The sequence below is a fragment of the Acomys minous genome, assembly GCF_964271855.1.
Source record: "Acomys minous genome assembly, chromosome: 7".
Taxonomy (NCBI): Eukaryota; Metazoa; Chordata; class Mammalia; order Rodentia; family Muridae; genus Acomys; species Acomys minous.
In genome coordinates, this window is record NC_140488.1 from 71,281,455 (window position 1) to 71,300,992 (window position 19,538).

General features: G+C 41.8%; 1 protein-coding gene across 1 annotated transcript in view; it reads left to right on the top strand.

Moving 5' to 3' along the window:
* Positions 1 to 362: 362 nt before the first annotated feature.
* The window catches only part of ZDHHC15 (zDHHC palmitoyltransferase 15), a 103,847-nt gene continuing 84,671 nt past the window's right edge, over positions 363 to 19,538 (top strand). Inside the window, exon 1 of the mRNA XM_084789868.1 lies at positions 363 to 729. Coding sequence (XP_084645994.1) covers positions 594 to 729 — 136 coding nt within the window. The 5' untranslated portion in view covers positions 363 to 593. The remainder of the gene's footprint in view (positions 730 to 19,538) is intronic.

Here is a 19,538-nt window from a genome sequence, read left to right on the forward strand (position 1 = left end):
GGCACTACGTGTTAAGCATACTGTTTAAGCGGCAGTGGGAGGATGAGGATGGGTGACCTTTAATTCATGATGTGCTACTGTGCTGTGTGCATTTTTCATATGGTGCCTGTGTACTTGTGTGTCTGGGGGTTGGGACAGGAGAGAAAAGGAGAGACAGGGAACGGAAGAGAGGGAAAAAACAGAATTGAAGAGAAGGTGGACGCAGTGCAGTAAGGGCAGTTGGGCGGCCTCACATTTCTTGGGCTTCACAGTTTTGCAGAGGTCCAGCCCTGCACGGGAAGAGCAAGGGGTTGGGGGTGGGGGAAAGGTAGGAAGGGGAGGGACCGCAGTCCCGCCAAGCCCCGCAGGCCTGGATTCCCTGGCCACCACCTTCTGCCCTACCAAGGCAGGTTCCTCAAACAGTGACTCACGCCTACTGTGCTAGGCGGGGCGCGCCAGGCAGCGCAGCCCCACAGGTGGCAGCGGCTTGGAGCCGATTCCCGCCAGGCTAGGCAGTGGAGCGCCGCACAGCGCGCCTTCCCGCCTCCCAGCCGCCGCCCAAGCAGTTCCCGGCCGGCGCCAGCAGGCCTGCTCGGTCGATCTTCGAGCCGAAGATGCGGCGGGGTTGGAAGATGGCTCTGTCTGGGGGGCTGCGGTGCTGCCGCCGGGTACTGTCCTGGGTGCCAGTGCTCATTATTGTCCTCGTCGTTCTCTGGTCCTACTATGCCTACGTCTTTGAACTCTGCCTGGGTAAGTGGGGCTGGGCACATAAAGTGGGGGAAATTATGCTCCAGCATAATCGTCTGCCCTATCCTTCCCACTGATGTCCCCAGTGCGCTCAGCCCTCACTCTGCGGGTCTTCCTTTCGCGCCTGGAAAAACTCCCAGTTTCCAACCTTGGGCTTCTCACAGTCTCTCCCGTGCGCCGTCCCACGAGGGTCCCACCACGTCGCCACCGCCTCTCTTCCCGCCTCTCTTCCCGCCTCCCTTCAGGGTTTTCTTATTTCTTTGCCCTACCTTCAATCATTTCCTGCCTCTTCCTACTAGGACCTCCTCCCCTCGACCCCCGCACGAGATAACCACGGTAACCACTTAGGCTGTATCTTCCCCTTCAGAACCCACCCAACCAGTTGAGGAAGCAGGGTTCCCTGTGTCCTTAAAGTGCCCGCTCCACCTAAGCATCCAACTCAGAGCCCACCATTTCCCCCTTCTACTAGGATTCCTTTCATACTGGGGATTCTCTACATACTGGGGATTCCTGCACCCTCCTATTAGCCTACCTTTTCTCCACATTGGGATCCTTGGTTTCTTTCTGCACTTCTCACACACAGGCTGCCATGTTTCACATCTCCACCCACTTATGATCCTCTCGTGGCAGAGCATTCTGTTCTATCTCACTTTTTACACAGTGGTAAGCCCTCCATCCTTTCCCTGAGATCCAGGAGTAGTGTGTGCACGCAACACACGCACACAACAGAGGCGGGGGGGGGGGTAGAGGGGGGGAGAGGCTTCATAAGTTCACTTTCTTATGACTCTACAGTTCCCTCTGTTCTATCTCAAGGTCCACACAATGCTAGTAAGCCTCCCCTTTCTTTCCCTGTGGGGTTTCCTAATTTTTCAGAGCTCTTCTAGTGGTGTGCGGGTTCTACACTACACTCTTCTCCTATTAGGGCTCATAACTGTACCACACTGGGGTGCCCTCCAGCCTCTTCCCTTTCCACTTGATGAAGCATTCAACCCCTTCCCATCAGAAGGCCCACAGGAGTTTCTGACACATCACAGTAGCACCCCCCAACCCCCACCCCTGCTTTGCCACATTCTGATCATGTCTCGCCAACTATAATCTTCTACTAGAATGCTCTCTTTACATTTCAAAGAGGTCCCACAATCTTTACCTAATCCTTTTCTAATCCTGTCTTGTCCCTGATGTCTTTTCTGAGAAACACTCTACCTCTTGTGGTGTTTTCCCATTGTTCCCACCACATCCTGTCACTATCTGTCTCTGGTGCTTGTCATTGTTTCCTCCCAGGGTGCACTTGCCTCCTGCTTTCTCAAGCCTGGCAAATCCAGTTCTTTCTTGTTGAGGTTTGTAGTGCTTTCTGCCCTTTCCAATGGGGATGCCATTTCTTGTTTTGTTTTTTCTTCTTAGACCACCCCTCTAAGGATTCTGGTCTTATCTTTTGCCTTGTCCTGCCACACCAAGAATCACATAGGTCTCTCCTTATTTACAACCTGGTCCCCATCATATGGCTCCTGCTTTCAAATTCAGAATTTTACAGTATTTCACAACACAAACCCCAAGACATTTCCTTGTATTTACTCCCCACCTAGATTTCCATGCCCCCAGTTCTCTCTCTAACATTCTCATAAACTCCAATTAATTCTCATAATATATCTGGTCGCCTCTCAATTTCTCATGAGCCATTGAAGAATTCCCATATCTTTGCAGGTGAGAGCCCATCACTACGTGTTATCACCTCAGTAGTACCAGAATCCCGTTGTCAGCACCCTTACTCACACCTGTGACCTGCCATCTCCCCTCTTCACTCAATGTGGGGCACTCATTGCCACCCTACTAGAATTCATACTTATTCCATCAGGCAGCCCTGCAAACCTGTCTTCCCATGCTTCATTTATTTCCTCATATCATAATTTCTCTCCTCAAATATTACAGTTGGTGTGCTGCTTTTCAGACCCAGGACCCCACTACACTTACAACCGTATTCTCTTACGTATTTGAAAAAACTACACCCCTACAAAAATTTGCGCGAAATAAAGTGACCATGTTTTTCTGCTATCAGAATCCCTTCTAGTCCACTCTATACATCAAGGTTTGGCTTTTTTTCTGGCCTTCTTTCTTAATGATGTTATGGGAAATACAGAAAAGGCTTTTGACAAGTTGTTTGTTGCCTTCGTGGAGAGACGCTTTGAGTGTTTTTTCCCCCCCTTCATCTCCGTCCGGTATTAAGGTGTATTGTATTAACTAGACTATACCATGGCTGGGAAGTTTTCTGGTTCTCAGCTCTTACCACTTTGGCCTTTTTGAATGATTAACTAAGGGCTCAAAAGTTCAGCTCCATTGTTATGGTATGTACATTGCCCCCAGGAACAATGCCACATTGTAAACACTATTAAGCCTATCTTTAAAGACCTTGAGTGCTGATTTACATGAGTTCAACAAGAAACCTAAAAATTAGTAATGATGATGTTAATTCTTATATAGAGCTTACTTTATGCCAGAAAAAAAAAAAGACCTCACTACTGCAGCTATATTGACAGTCTACATGCCACATCATTTAATCTTCACAGCTATACAGGGTAGGCGCCATTATTAGCCCCACTGTGCAGAGATTTAAACTGAGACAAGACCAAGAGTGCAAATAGTCAGCGGTGGTGGCGCACACTTGTCATTCCAGCATTTGTGAAGTAGAAGCAAGAGACCACTTCTTACTAACGGGAACCTTATCTCTCGCAGTTATATCAGGCTATAACTGAAGGTGATAATTTTGTACTTATAGCTTATAATATTTTTAATTATAAGACAATTACATCATTTCCTTCTTCCCTTTCCTACCTTCAACTCTTCCTGTGCACCCGTGCCCTGGCTGTGCCTCAAATTCATGGCTTTTTTTTTTCTTTAATTGTTGTAACACACACACATACACACACTTGTAGATATGTAAGTACAGCCTGGTCCGTTTGTATCCTGTAGTTGTGTGTATGCCTACAGGGCTGACCATTTGGTGTTTGATAACCAACCAGTGTGCTGCTCTTCTCTGGGAAGACTATTTCGCCTGCTCTCAGCATTCCTTAGTTGCTTTGTCTCTGGTTGAGGCCCCCTGAGGTTTCCCCTTTCCTATTAGCATTTCTATTGTTGTCACCCGTGTTTGGCTCTTATTTATGCAGTCTTGTTGATAAGAATGCATGGTTGTCACCTCTCTGACATTTCTAGAAGACACAATCTCACAGCAAGCTTGCTGCTCTCTGGTTCTTCCAAACTTTCCACCTTCTCCTCTGTAATCCTCTCTAGGCCTTAGGTGCAGGAATTATGATGTAGATATGTCAGGTGGGCTATCATGTTTTTTAGACTAATTTCGATTTTATAAGCCAGAAGACCTAGGGCAGGTCACTTAATCTCTTTCAATCTCTGTTGTTTACATATGCGTCTTACTAGTGTGCATGTTTATTCCTACCACAAATACTTGCTTACCACCTAAGATGCTATTGTGAATTTAAACATTGTGATGGCTGAAAAGCATGAATTATAGTTCACAACACAGTATAAGAGTGTGTTAGATGCCAACTTATAATACTAATAAGAATATAAAGTATTCTACCTCCCTCAAGAAAATAAGCTTACATTTTTTCTTTTTTTAAAATATATTTTATTAATTTATTCATATTACATCTCAATTGTTATCCCATCCCTTGTATCCTCCCATTCCTCCCTCCCTCCCAATTTCCCCTTACTCCCTTCCCCTATGACTATGACTGAGGGGGACCTCTTCTCCCCGTATATGCTCATAGGGTATTAAGTCTCTTCTTGGTAGCCTGCTATCCTTCCTCTGAGTGCCACCAGGAAGCTGTACATTTTTTTCTTACTCGTTTTTATTTTTGTTTTCTTTCTTGTTCAGTGTCTATCTTTTTAAAATTTTTTATATTTCTTTTTTACATATACATTTATATTATTACACATAAATAAAATAAACTACATACAGCAAGAATAACCATGAAATAATCAGGAATTATATAAATGTTACATTCATATTGTTTTGGCTCTTTGTATTTGGCAGTCTTGAAGAAAACATCTTTCCTATCTTGGTGTGTCTAAAATTCTGAATGTAAGTCAATATCTATCATATCTCATCTCTATCAACTTAAAACATCTATCTAGACCTAAAAACATCTTAACCCCTAAACAACTAAGCTTTCTTGTAAAACTAAGCTATCTGGTCTTCAACCCCATCAGAGACTTGAGAAGGAATACAATTAATTACCTAAGTACACAGGGGGTACAGGTTAGCAGCTTCCCAAATGAGAAGATGACAGAGATTTTGCTACCCGAGTAGTCACCCAAAACTCTCTATAACGTTGGAGCATCATCTTTAGCCTTCTGTCCAATATATCTGACAGGCATATTTGTGACGCAGGGGCTATTGAGGACTTGCTTACCAGAAGCTTGTATTTTTAATAATAAAGAAAGTAATAGTATCTATTTCACTAAGGTAAATGTTATGACAAAAGACAACCATTTTGAAGTATTCAGTCATTTATTATATTTACAATATTGTGAAGCCATTACTTCAAAATAGTTACCAAATCATTATTGCTACACCAAAAGAAAACCACATAGATATTAAGAAATTTCACTCCTTCTAGGGGAGGGAGGAGGGTCAATGTTCTTTAAGGATATGGTACTGAGTATACCATGATGGTATAGATAGCACACATTAAAGTCAGTGGGTTATTTAAGAAAAGGATATTAAATTGGGAATAGTAGAGATGTATCTGGGAGGAGTGAAGGGGAAGTACAAGAGGTGAATGGGGTCAAAATACCTTGTATGCATATATAAATTCTCAAAAAGTTAAAAATAGTATATTAACAAAGAAGCAATTCCTTCTTGCCTTCATCTCCAGTCCTAGTCACCACTCATCTATATTGTAGCTCTGTAGTTACTATTTACTTATTCTATAATGTGTGTGTGTGTGTATGTGTGTGTGTGTGTGTGTGTGTGTGTGTGTGTGTGTGTGTGTGTGTCTGTATGTCTTTTTGTATCTGGCTTCATTCAATTAACATTATTTGCAAGATCCACCTACATTGCCGCATCTAACAGTAAACCATTCCTTGAATAGATTACTAATATTCTTTTTCTTTGCCAGAGTTTGTCTGTACATCTGCTCAAGGACATTTGGGATTTTTCACCTTTTTTTTCTGTTCCAAACAATGCTACTATGAACATTTATATGGCAATCGTTCTTTTTATACCAGAGACAAGGATGTGAATGATTGAATTGTATGGTAACATTTTGAGGAACCTCTCAGCTATCTTTCAACGGTGCTGAACATTTTACAGTTCAACTAACAATAAAGGAGAAAGGGTTTCAACTTATCAACAGTACCACAATATCTTTCTCCATTAAAAAAAAAAATGACTACCATTGTCAGGCATGGTGGCGCACGCCTTTAATCCCAGCGCTCAGGGAGGCAGAGGCAGACTGAGCTCTGTGAGTTTGAGGCCAGCCTGGTCTACAAAGTGAGTCCAGGACACCCAGGGCTACCTGGAGAGACCCTGTCTCTAAAAACAAAAACAAACAAAAAGACTACTTTGGTATAGTGTAACATGGCATCTTTTTGTAGCTTCATTTGCAATTCCTAAATGAATAAACATGTTGAATATATTTTATGTACTTGACCATTTTTATATCTTACTTGACAATTATCTATACAGACTGAGCAGGTTGTATTTATGTACTTAGGAATACACTTAAATACTTGTAACTGCAATGAATGGAAAAATGATGCCATGAATTTGAAAGAGAGCAAGGGATAGAGTACATAGGAGAGTTTGTAGGAAGAAAAAGGAAGAGGGAAATGATGTAATTATAATCTCAAAAAATAAATTAAATATGACAAAACAAAAATAATGGGTGTGGTGGCAAATGCCTTTAATTCCAGCACTGGAAAGGCAGAGGCAGGTGAATCACTGTGTGTTCAAGGCCAGCCTGGTCTACAGAAGTACTCCAGGGCAGCCAGGGCTATCACACAGAGAAACCCTGTCTCAAAAAAACCAAAGACGAGACAAAACAAAAACCAAAAATAACTATTCAAGTTGTTTCCCATTTTTCTTTTTTTTAAAAAGCCTTCATTTTCTTTTAAAAAATATTTTATTTTTAATTTATTCACTTTACATCCCAATTGTAGCCTCCTTCCTCATCTCCTCCTGGTCCCACCCTCCTTCCCTCATCCCCTTTTACCCCCTCCCCTAGTCCACAGAAAGGGGAAACCCTCCTCCCCTATCATCTGACCCCAGGGTATCAAGTCTCATCAGGACTGCCTGCATGCTCTTCCTCTGTGGGCTGGCAAGGCCTCCCAGTCAGGGAAAAGTGTGGGGGCCAGAGTCCATGTCAGAAATAGTCCCAACTGCCCATATTGTGGGACCCACAAGGAGACTGTGCTGCCTGTCACTACATCTGAGCAGAGGGTCTAGGTCTTCTCCATGCATGGTCCTTGGTTGGTGCATCAGTCTCTGCAGCACTCCCCCATCCCCACACCCAGATTTGTTGGCCCCATTGGTCTCCTTGTGGAACTCCTTCTTTAAAAGTCTTGCTTAGAGGGTGAAAGAGGGAGCGAGTGAGGGGGGAATGGGAAGATATAAGTGAGGGGATAACAATCGGGACATAATCTGAATAATAAATTTTAATAAGAAGAAAACAAAACAAAACAAAAAAGTCTTACTTAGCATAGGAAATGAGTTCCATTATCAAATCTTCATATATGCTTATAATTGTACCATGTGTGTAATCACCTATATTATCCTCTGTTAGTCTCCCTCTTGCTTGTTCCCTTCCTTACCCTGAAAAGTCTCTCTTCTGTTTTATGCCACATATATCATGTGTGTGTGTGTGTGTGTGTGTGTGTGTGTGTGTGTGTGTGTGTGTATTTTTTTACCAGCTCAAACTCCTCTCCTAGTTGACCTATCTGGCTTCTCTAAGTTTCTCACTGAATTGCTCTGCTTGGCCTCAACCTAACTCTAGCAATCTTTTCTAATCTTCTGGCGCCTTCTGTTTTCACCTGTGTCTAGCTTGTTCTCTCTTCAGCCTCTCTCTCTCTGTAAAACTCTCCTGGTAAAAACTGCCTCTGAATTCCATGAACTGAACCGCCACAAACTCAACTCCACTGCACTGCCTCTCAACTAACAGACTCTACCAAAGTACCTGAATAGCACTGACTAGAACTCAGAGATCTGCATGCCTCTGTCTCCTGAGTGCTGGGATTAAAGGTGTGTACCACCACACCAGGACCTAAACTTTTCTTTACCAGAAACTTTCTCTAAACCAGGCTGGCCTTGAACTCAGATATCTGCATGCCTCTGTCTTCTGGGTTCTGGGATTAAAGGTTTGTCTATATTAAAGCTGGATCACACAGACTTAGAAGGATGTGATCTCTTGCCAGAGCAGCCATGTTCTGAATTAAAATTCTTCTGACCCCTCACCCCGTCCCCCGCCCCCCCGTGTGTGGTGTGTGTGTGTGTGTGTGTGTGTGTGTGTGTGTGTGTGTGTGTGATATTGCCTCCCCTCCCATGACCCTCTTTTTCCTTGCCTTCTGATCCCTTTAGAGCCCCTTTTCCCTCCCCATGTACTTCTACATTCATGTAGAATTTTTCTACTCATATGTAAATATCTTGTTTTTAATTCTAGAGTTGTCATAGGAAAGAAAACATGTATTAATTTTTTTGAGTCCGGTTTATTTTGCCTAACATGATGATCTTCACTTGCAAAAATTTTCTTGACAATTACAAAATTTCATTAATTTTATGTTTAAACAAAACTTTATTTTGTGTGTGTATCTGAGAGTATATGAATCACATTTTCTTTATATTTTTTTGTATTCATAGGCTAATTCCATATTTTGGCTGTTAAGAAAAATGCTGCAGTAAACATGATTGCATAAATATCTGTATGGTATACCAACATAGATTTTTTCAGGTATATACCTTAGAGTGGTAATGTTGAATCATATGTTAGTGGTATGATTTTAATCTTTTTGATCATTAATTTTTGGTTAGTATGCAAAGAAATGAGTTTCCATGTGACATTTCATAATGCATATCTTTATACTTTGTTCCTATTCAGCTTCCCAATAACTTTCCTTGTTCCACATTCTTCCTGCCTCCCCTTTTGATCTCCTTCCTCTCTTCCAAGTTATCTGTCTGTTTTCATATCTTCTGTATGCATATATACATATATAATCTATATGCATATATAAGAGGATTCTACACATGAGATAAAACACGGGGTATCCCTTTTCTCCCACTCCCAGCTTTGTTTCCCCCTTTGGCCCTTCTTTTCCCTGAATACTCCCTTTGATTTTTATGTCATATATAAACATAAATAGATATACTGGTAAGTATAGATAATGCCTTTGAGAGAAGTGTAATGTTTATCTTTCCGATGCTGGCTCAATTCACTTAATATGATGATTCCAAGTTTCACTAGTTTCTCTGGAAACAACATCCTTTTGCTGCTTAAGTGAGGAGTGCTAAACAGCAATTTTAGTGTGCAGTGAGATAGGTTCAAAAGCACAGATTAAAAACTAGCATCTGAAATGACACACAAGAATGGATATATTAATTCAGATTTCACCTTGGTTCATAAAAGAACAAGAGAACCCATGCTTACACAGATTATTATAGAGAGCTCCCAAACACTGATTCAATTTGAAATGAAAACACATTTCTTTGAGAATTTTAACCCTCTGATTCTTTATCCCAACAGTAGTAACCTCAAACCTAAGAAAATGACTATCTATGCCTTAGACAGTGAAGATGGTCGGCCTCATAGCAACTGGTGCTTACGGACCCAAGAGAGTCCAGATGGTAGTAATGTCTCAAAAATGGAGAAAAATGATTAAACCCAAATCTGAAGAGACCGCTGTGCAAAGTGTCAAGCCTGAGTATACCCAGGCAAAATAATCACCCTTCCAAACAGAGGCTTGAGCCCCGGTATGTGAGATCTTCAAACAAACAGAGAGACGAACAGGCAGACAGGCAAGCCAACACAACCACTCCTGAGATGTAGTCCAGGAAGCTAGTGTTGTGCCTAGAGAAACAAGGAGATCCTAGCATAGCTACTTGTGGTGACAGATGCCAGGATTCACTCAGGGTCTTACCCATAGTGTTGAGTTGTCTTTAGTCACATTCTCTAAAGCAGTATTTCATGGATACCTAGAAGGCCTGTGTCACTGACCTTCTGAGGTTCTTGTCCTGGCTGAAGCCCACCAAGGCGGTTGCCAAAGCCCATAGCTTCTGTTTCCTGTTGCTTTCCTGAAAACCACAAGAAAGATATTAGTAGAGGAGGCCGATTTCATCCAAGCTTGGACTGAAGGAAACTAGGATAGACATTCTATCTCAGAGATAGCCTCCTTTTCTAGTTCTAATTTTTGAGGAATTTCTGTACTGATTCCAACCCGTGATGTACACCGCTTGTCCCTCCACTCCCACCCCAAGAATCCTTGCAAGCATTTGCTGCTATTTCCTTCCTTGACGATAAGTGTTCTGATTTTAATTTGCATTTCCCTGGAAGCTAAGATGCCTATACACTTTTGGAAAATATTTATTCATCATTGTATATCTTGTTTGGAGAACTGTGTGTTAAATTTTCTGGACTGTTTATTGATTGCATAATTTGGAGTTTTCAACATTTAGTTTTCTAAGTTCTTCATAGATTCTAAATGTTAGTCTCCAGTCTGATGTATAGTTAGAAAATATTTCCTTTCATTCTGTAGACTGTTTTTTCACTCTGGCGATTGTTTCCTTTGCTATGTACATTTTTTAATATCATGAAATCCCATCTGTCAGTTCTTAGGATTATTTTCAGTGCTACTGGAGTCCTTTTTGGGAAGTTCTTGTCTATGCCTGTGCCTCTATCCTGAAGTATTTTCCTCAAGCAGTTACAGATTTTCAGGTCTTATGTTAATTATTTGGTCTACTTTGAATTGATTTTTTTTGAGACAGGGTTTCTCTGTATAATAGCTCTGACTGTCTTGGAACTCTCTTTATAGACCAGGCTGTTCTCAAACTCAGAGATCTGCACCCGCCTCTGCCTCCAAAGTGCTAGGATTAAAGGCTTGTGCCACCACACCTGGCTGTAGAGGTCTTTTCATATGGTTAGTTTATTCCTAGATTTTTTACATTTTGAAGCTGTGGTGAGCAGAGTAATTGTCTTGCTTTCCTTCTTACCATGTTAATCTCACTATAGAAAAGCTGCTGATGGCCTGGGGAGGTATCTCTGTTGGGACCCTGCTTGCTGCACAGGTCTGAAACCTGACGTTAATCTCCATAATCCACTTAAAGAAAGCTGAGCAGAGTGACACGCTATAGAGACAGACAGATCCTTGGGGGCTCAAGGCCAACTAGTGTAGCCTACTTAGTGAGCTCAAGGGCAACCAGAAGACCCTGCCTCAAAAGAGCAAAACCCAAACCAAAAACCAAGGCAAGCACACTACAGTCTGTATATGTTGACTGTAGGTGCTGTTACTTTGCTGAAAGGATTATAGGTATGAGTTTTCTAGTGAAGTCTTTAAGGTCTTTAGTATAGTATTATATGGTATCAAACAGACATAAGTTGCTTTCTTTCCTATTTGTATCACTTTTATAATTTCTCTTGCCTTAGTGTCCTAAGAATCTGAGCATAGTGTTAACTAAGAGTGGAGAAAATGGATATTCCTTTCTCATTTTAAAAGAAACACTTTCAAATTTTCCTCCATCCAGTAGTACATTGGTTGTAGGTTTGCTGTTACAGCCTCTATTATACATAGGCATATTCCTTCTAGTCACAGCTTCTTCAGGGGCTCTTATGAAGGACACTGAATTTGTGAAAGGCCTTTTCATTGCCTATTGATACAATCATACCCTTTCTGTCCCTGAATGTATTTTTGTGCGGTATTACTTTGGTTTGCATGTGTTGCACCATCCTTTTATACTATTAAGAATATTGTATTTATGTTCATTAAGTAAATTCAGTGTGTGTGTGGGAGGGGGTGGAGTGTCTTAGTTAGGCTTTTATTGCTGTGAAGAGACACCATTACCAAGGCAATTTTTATAAAGGAAAACATTTAATTGGGACTGTCTCAGAGCTTTAGTCTATTTTCATCATAGTGGAAGCATGGCAGTGCCCAGGCAGACACGGTGCTGGAGAAGGGGCTGGGAGCCCTACATCTTGATCTGCAGGTAGTAGAAGGACACTGTTCTATTGGGCATGGCTTGAGCTTATATGATCTCTCAAAGCACCCCTCCACAGTGACGCACTTCCTCCAACAAGACTAAACCTACTTACTCCAGCAAGGCCACACCTCCTACTAATGCCACTACCTATGGGCCAAACATTCAAATTCATGAGTCTATAGGGGCCAAAGCTATTCAAACCACAAGACAGAGAGGGAATGAGGGAGGGAGAAAGGAAGGGAGAGATAGATAGATAGATAGATAGAGAGAGAGAGAGAGAGAGAGAGAGACAGACAGACAGACAGACAGAGACAGACAGACAGAGAAAGAGAGAGACAGAGAGAGACAGAGAGAGAGAGAGAGACACAGAGATACAGAGACGCGGAGACAGAGGAGAATACCTAGACTATCTAGTTTTGTTACTAAGGTAATATTGGCTTCACCGAATGAGGTTGAGGTTGGTAGAGTTTCTCCCTTTTCTATTTTATGGAATAGTTTGAGCATCATTGCTAATAGCCAATGGTTCATCTTTAAAGATCTGGCAGAATCTGGTAGTAAATCTGTCTTATGTCATGCTTTTCTTTTTAGACGTCTTTCTATTTCTATATCAATCTCTTTTCTCATTCTACATGTTTATATTCTTCATATATTATTTTATTAAAAGTTTTAGTATTTAAAGAAGTTGGTTTCATTGTGACATTTTCACAAGTATATATTGTTATACTTTATTATTTGCCCCTTGACTACCCTCCACTATTCCCGCTTTCTTACTTTTGTTGGTCTACTTACTCCCCCAAATAGTCCCTCCTTCTGCTTTCATGTCTCATTTGTACTGTATATTCTCCTGTTAGCCCCTCTTTGCTCTCTTTAGGCTTCATCATCTTCTCTCATTGTCCTCATTTTACTTTATGTCATATGTGTGTGTATACACACACACACACACACACACACACACACACACACACACACACACAGAGTTTTGTTTTGTTTTGTTTCTGGGACAGATTCTTACTATGTGGCTGTGTCTGTCCCAGAACTCACCGTGTAGACCAGGGTGGCCTCGAGCTCACAGAGATCTGCCTGCCTCTGCCTCCTGAGTGCTGGGACAAAAGGCGTGTGCCACTATGCCCAGGAATTCAAATCTATTTTTTGCATGTAAGGAAAAAAATGCAAATTTCTCTTTCTTTGTTGACTTGTCTCACTGAACATAATCTTCTCCAGTTCATCCGTTTTCCTATGAATATTTATTTCTTTTTGCTTTATAGCTATTTGGTTTCCATTTATTTGTTGATGGCACCTTTGGAAATGATATTCTCCTCCTCCTGTGGAATCTGTTCATGCCTGTCGAGTTGCCTGCTTCTTAATGACTTATTAAATAATTTAGTTACTTTTATTGCTGTGACAAAACACCATGACCAAGACAATTTAAAAAGAAGGGTTTATTTGGTACCATGGGATAATAGTCACTCATGGTGGGGAAGCATGGAGCCAACGACTGAGCGTTCATTCATATCTTCATCCACAAGCAGAAAGCAAAGAGAGTAACCTCGAAATGGCACAGTCATCCAACTCTCAAATCCTAACCTTGGTGTCATACCTCCTCCAACAAGGTCACCTTTCCTAAGCCTCCCCAAACAACATCAGCAAGTTTTCAAATGCCATCACACTCACCTGTATTTTAAAGACTGTATTCTTTGTCCCGCATGATCTGTTAATTCTCTGTTCCTTAAATAGTTGTGTGGTCATTCCTGGAAATACTTATAGCTGGCGTGGAAATAACCTGCGAAGGGCAAGAAGTAAATCCGGTTTATCATGACGTAGTTAGCTAGTGCTGGTTCAAACTTCCAGAGTCTGACACTGAGCAGTTTATTTTAGACATATTTAAGCATGCACAGTTTTGAGGGGAAAGAAGTTTCCTTATGACAATTAACTCAATTCTGTGCATACAACAAAGTTTAAGACATTTTTATATTGAAACTCTTTGCAAAGTATATATAGATGTACATATACATATCTCTTCCGTAAAGATGGGTTCTGCTGACTCAGAAGCAATGCTCACGATAAGAGTCCTGGGAGAATGACTGAGGTAAACATAATAGCCTGTGGGAGTCAGGATTGGTTTGGCCCTAAGATAAAACAGAAATTAACAGGCTGTTGTAAAGTACAAGTGACCTCTCTCATAAGGATGGGTTTTATGGACTGAGAAGCAATGCTTGAGATCTAGGGAGGAAAAGTCTGGGATAAACAAACATAATAGTCTGGGGGATTCGGGTGAAGCCTGGCCTTACAGATAGCAAAAGATTCCCAGGTCATAAACTACATCTTTTCCCAGCATTCTGGGTGGAAAACAGGCAAACATCTTCTTCGTTTCCTGGTTTCTATAGTGTTTATCTCTGTGGACAAGGACCTTGTACCCTCTACATAGCAGTTAAGTAGAGATTTCATGGATCCCTGGGGTAAAAAATATGTATGGAAACCGGTAATGTCCAGTCACTACAGATTGGCTTTTGTGTTGGAATTTCCTCTCATCAGCATTAACTAGGCTGTTTACAATTGTACCTAAGCCCACTCTTCCTGTTTTTCAATTCCCGAAGTCCAGCTAGAAGTAAAAGCTTGGAGTTTTGCAGGGCTTTTGAGACTAGGCATAGCATTTTGAAAGTCTGCATGCCCTTCTCAGTGCTGTAATACCCACACTAGCACTTAATAGTCTCACCCCACCCCCTGTCTGCTTTGTCATCCCTCTCTTGAAAAAGCATTGAAAAGGCCGAGGTCTACGGGTGAGAGAGGATTGCTTGTCGGGACTGGAATGAGACAATGTGTATCCGGAAGAATGAATGCGTGAGAGCGGGGAGTTCTCCAAACGGAGCACAGCCAGCTATAAGTAACTGCAGGACTCTTACTATGCGATGAGATTAGTTTCTAGGACACACATGCAGAAGGCAGAAGTAGACTATGGGTAAAAAGATTCAGGGTAACATAGTTCAGTGATCATAATGGTGAAGAAGATGAGGAGGAAGAGAATGAGGAGAGGAGGAGCAACAGCAAGGTGACAATGGCCACCAGCCTAGCGAAGGAGTGGGCCCTGCATTACAAACACTTGTATATGTGACAGAAGAGAAGGCATTCATACATGAGTGACAAGGAACTTGATTTTAAAAGTATTTTTACACATAAAATTCTGTAAAGAGTCAATCAATATAAGGGAAAAGTATTTTCTTACAAATTTTGCAGTTGGAAGTTATAAACTTCTGAGGGGAAAATACTTACTTTCATAGTTTTGGTTTTTTTCTTTATTTTTTACCATTGCCTTTTGCACTGTTAAAGGAAGATACTAAAATATCCCAGTCGTATTTGAAGTGAAAATGTTGTAAGAATCTTCTGAAACTTTTGCAAAATGAACCTCTTGGGTACATGTACAGTTGGCCAACCCTCTGAACTTGTCATGCCTGGGTCTAGAATGCTGTGGTTAGATAGGTGATTATAACTGTTGTGCCTTCAAATTTCAGTTCACTACTGGGGAAGTAAAAGACTGGAGCTACCATTGGACAGCTATTTATACTCATTTCTCTTTCATATCTACTGATTCTTTGTAAGTAGACATGAAGACAGATTTGTAAAGGTGGAGTATGTGGGCCTTACTGGGATGATCCACAAATGTAGCATAGAGAGAACGTGGAAGAAACCCCATGTCATGGCTGTCAAATAGAAACATTACAATGGTCATGAAATTTAAATTTTTAGTAGGGGATAAAAGCTAAAAAGTACTCAGGGAAATTAATTTTTAATCATTTATTTAACCCAATATATAAAAATATTTCCATTTCAACATATTAGCCACATAAAATTATCAATAATATTTGCTTTTATATTACATTTTTGAGGCTAGTTTCTTTTTTAAATTTTTATTTAAGTAATTTATTCAGATTACATCTCTTTTGTTATCTCCTCACTTGTATCTTCCCGTTCCCCCTTCCCACTCTCTTTCATCCTATTCCCCTCCCCTAGGTCTGTGACAGAAGGGGACCTTGTCCCCCACTATAAGATCACAGCCTATCAGGTCTCATCCTGGTAGCCTGCTTACCCTTGCTCTGAGGGCCACTAGGCCTCCCCACCACTAAGGGGAAGTGGTCAAATATGGAGCACCAGAGTTTATGTCAGAGTCAGTTCTTGCTCTCCACACGGTTGTGGAGAATGTCCTGTCCATTGGTTAGATCTGGATAGGGGTTCTAGGTTTACTGCATGCATTGTCCTTGGTTGGTATAGTAGTTTGCACTGACCCGCCTGGCTAGTTTCTTTTTATCAATTTTGTTCAGACAATATATTCAGGTCACAGTTTCCCTCCCTCAACTTCTCTGAGAAACTCCCCACCTTCCCACCCCTACCCCTGCACACTTTTTCTCTCTTTCGCTTTAGAAAACAGGCAAACAACAACAACAAAAAAAACTACAAACAAACAAGAATGAAAAAAAATGAAAGAAAACACACATACACAAAATATACACACGCTCACTCATTTACATACATAAACAAAACCCCATAAAACCACAAAACTAGAAAACATAATGTACAAGCAAAAGACCAGGAAGATAAAAAGTGCTATTGAGTTCCTTTTGTGCTGGCCTTCTACTGCCTTCTTGCAGGGGGATCGCATGATCCAGTCTTGTTACATATTAAGAGTCTTGTAGCTACTTAAGGCTGGCTGTGCTCCATCTAGTAAGCCCGCTGTTTTCACTCATGCTTCCGCGTACATGTCGTCTCATTCCAGTCCCAACAAGTAATCTCTCATCCAGAGTCTGGCAGCAAATGGCCAAACAAATGAGAATTAGGCCCCCCAATTAACTTACAAGTAATTGTGCCCAAAGAACTCAGAAATATGCTTCCTGTACTTAAATAGTACATAACATATACATGTACCAATAATTACATGGTGCCTCACTAATGTGAGTTCATGAGTTTCACTTAAAAATAAGTAAGTAGAAGTGCTGCCCTGGCCCCAACCAAGGCAAGCAGATATTATCCAAGAGCTGGGTGGCCTCAAGGCCTGGACTGGGTGGGTGCCACTACAATAAACAAATATACGATGGAGAGATAGGAAAGATAGAAAAGCAGTGCAGTGTGTGCACTATGCAGACAGATGGAACTGCAGACATGATGACGGTGACAGGTGAGAGAGAGGCCTGAGATGGACATGTTGTCATCATGCAGAGAGTTCGCCTAATGGTATATAACAATCTGGAGCTTATGTAGATGCAGACTCCGCCCTTGAATCTTTTGCTGGGCTGCAGGATGCCCCTGGCTCTGAGCAGCAACTAAACCCCCAGATGAAGAAAGGTTTAACTTCCTGAATTGGACCTCTGCGAAGAACCACTGTGGTCCTTGAAGCCACTGGAGGCCGTGTTGGTGTCTGTTGTCCAAGCTGTTGCCCCAGGACTCCATGAAGTCTGAGATCAATGGTGACATATGCAGTCTGTGCCACTTACTGATGACTTGGTGATGTCCTCGGGCTTTGCTGCCTCAGGGTGACACTGTGATGTGAACAACATGTGTAGCCACCTGAGACCATGTTGAGGCCTGTGCTGCTGCAGAAGACCATGAGTGCGTCAACTACATAGGCCTTGTTGGTAACGCGCACTGTACACACATACAACAGTGTCCCGTCTGTATGTGCACCTCATCCTCTGGCAGAGAAGCCAGTGCTCTTAACCTCTGAGCCATCTCTCCAGCTCCTCACACAAACCTTAATAAGCCAGTAACTGTTGGCCACATGTACATGTGTATGTATTAGGACTGACCACTTGTGACTGGGAAATCTATCAGGGCTCTCATCCCTGGAGAAAGCAAATATCGAATGCCTGCAACTTTTCATCTAGGTGTGGGGCCTTGTGAAAGTTTCCTCTATCTACGTTTCCATGCCAACTGGTGAAGCTCTTATGCAACCATACTGAGAGTATATGGGTTTAGCTCCCCAGTCATGCCAGGAAGACACGCTCTCACAGCAGTCGTTCTGATCCTCTGGCTCTTGCAATCATTCTGTCCCCTCTAATGCAAAGTTCCCTGCTTCTTAGGTGAAGGGGTTGTGTTGTAAAATCCCAGTTGGGGGGTGAGCATTCAACAACAGTCAGTTGTTCCCTGCCTTTTGACCAATTGTGGATATCTGTAGTAACCCCCATCTGCTGGGGAAAAAAAAAAGAAGCTTTTTTGATGAGGGGTAAGAGAGACACACCTATATATTAATAAAAGGCTATTTAGAATCCAGTTGGAAGCTGTATTCAGTTAGGAAATGGTAGTAGTACATTGTCTTCTAGGGTTACGTCTTCTGCAGCCACAGGTTCTTGTCTGGGCTTACAGTAACAGACATGAGCAAGCCATCACCTATCAAGTGGGCCTTAAGTCCGTTTAGACAACTGTTCATGCTCAAACATAAGTGCCACTTGGCACCATTGGGATATCTTGTCAGTCCGGTTGTTGTTGTGGGTCTCAGGTTTGGCAGCTGGGTAAGACTGTGAATCCTTTTTCTCCCATGGCAGCTTGCATAGCACCTTCTTTCACCAGGAGAGCTAGCCACTGGGGAGGAGGCTGCCACGTCAGTACCGGCTTGAGTCTTCTAAGTGCTTAAACCAAAGTGTGTGCTGTCTTCAGCAATGGAGTCAAACCTTCAGGTTGTGGGAGGTAATTAAAGGGGATGGCAGTAACCTCTATTGTTTTGTGAGGGCTCTCTGGAAGCCCGAACCAACAACTCGAAAGGGGGTGTCCCTTGCCTGGCACTGGGGTTTTTGTTAGATGCAGTGTGATTTCTGGGAAAGCATTACTACTTCCATGTGGGATGACTCCATTTTGAAAAGTTACATACACACACACACACACACACACACACACACACACACACACCATATCACATATAATATATTTTAAGTACGCTTATGAAATACTGTGTTTCCCTATGGCTTTTTAAAAGCATCCTTCGTGTTCTTTATCTTTTCTTCCTCTCCCTCTGCATCACCCTTCCTTGCCCCAATCAGTTACGCACGTCTCCTCCATTTCCCCCATTTGTCCTTCATAGCACCTGTGCGCTACTAGCCCTTTCTCTAGTACTCTTCCCCCCCCCACCCCCTTCCTCAGTGGTCCTTTTCTACTTTCCTGGCTTTTTGTTACTTGAGCCATATGTGCAACTCTGAAGATTCAGAGCTAGAAACCAGAATGAAAAGAGAACGTGCAGTGTTTGTCTCTCTGCTTCTGACTTTCCTTACTCCTTATAATAGTCTCCGGTTCTATCCATTTGCCTGCGGATGTCATGATTTTATTCTTCTTTTCAGCGGAACAGAATTTTATAGTGTATCTGTACTACTTCAAACTCCTATATTAGAAAAAAAGAAGAAATCAAGTGATCAGATTTTTAACACAGCCCAAATGTAATGTTTTTTTAAAACTCCATTCAAATGGTCATTCAAAGAATAATTTAAAACAACAACAACACACACAAACAAACAAATAAACAAACACACAACTGTATGTAAAAGGAAGGAAAAAGCATGACTAATGAAAGGCCTGAAGAAATACTACCTAAAATATATTCTCACTCACTGTTTTGACTTTGCCCCACCCCTACCCCCATTATTTT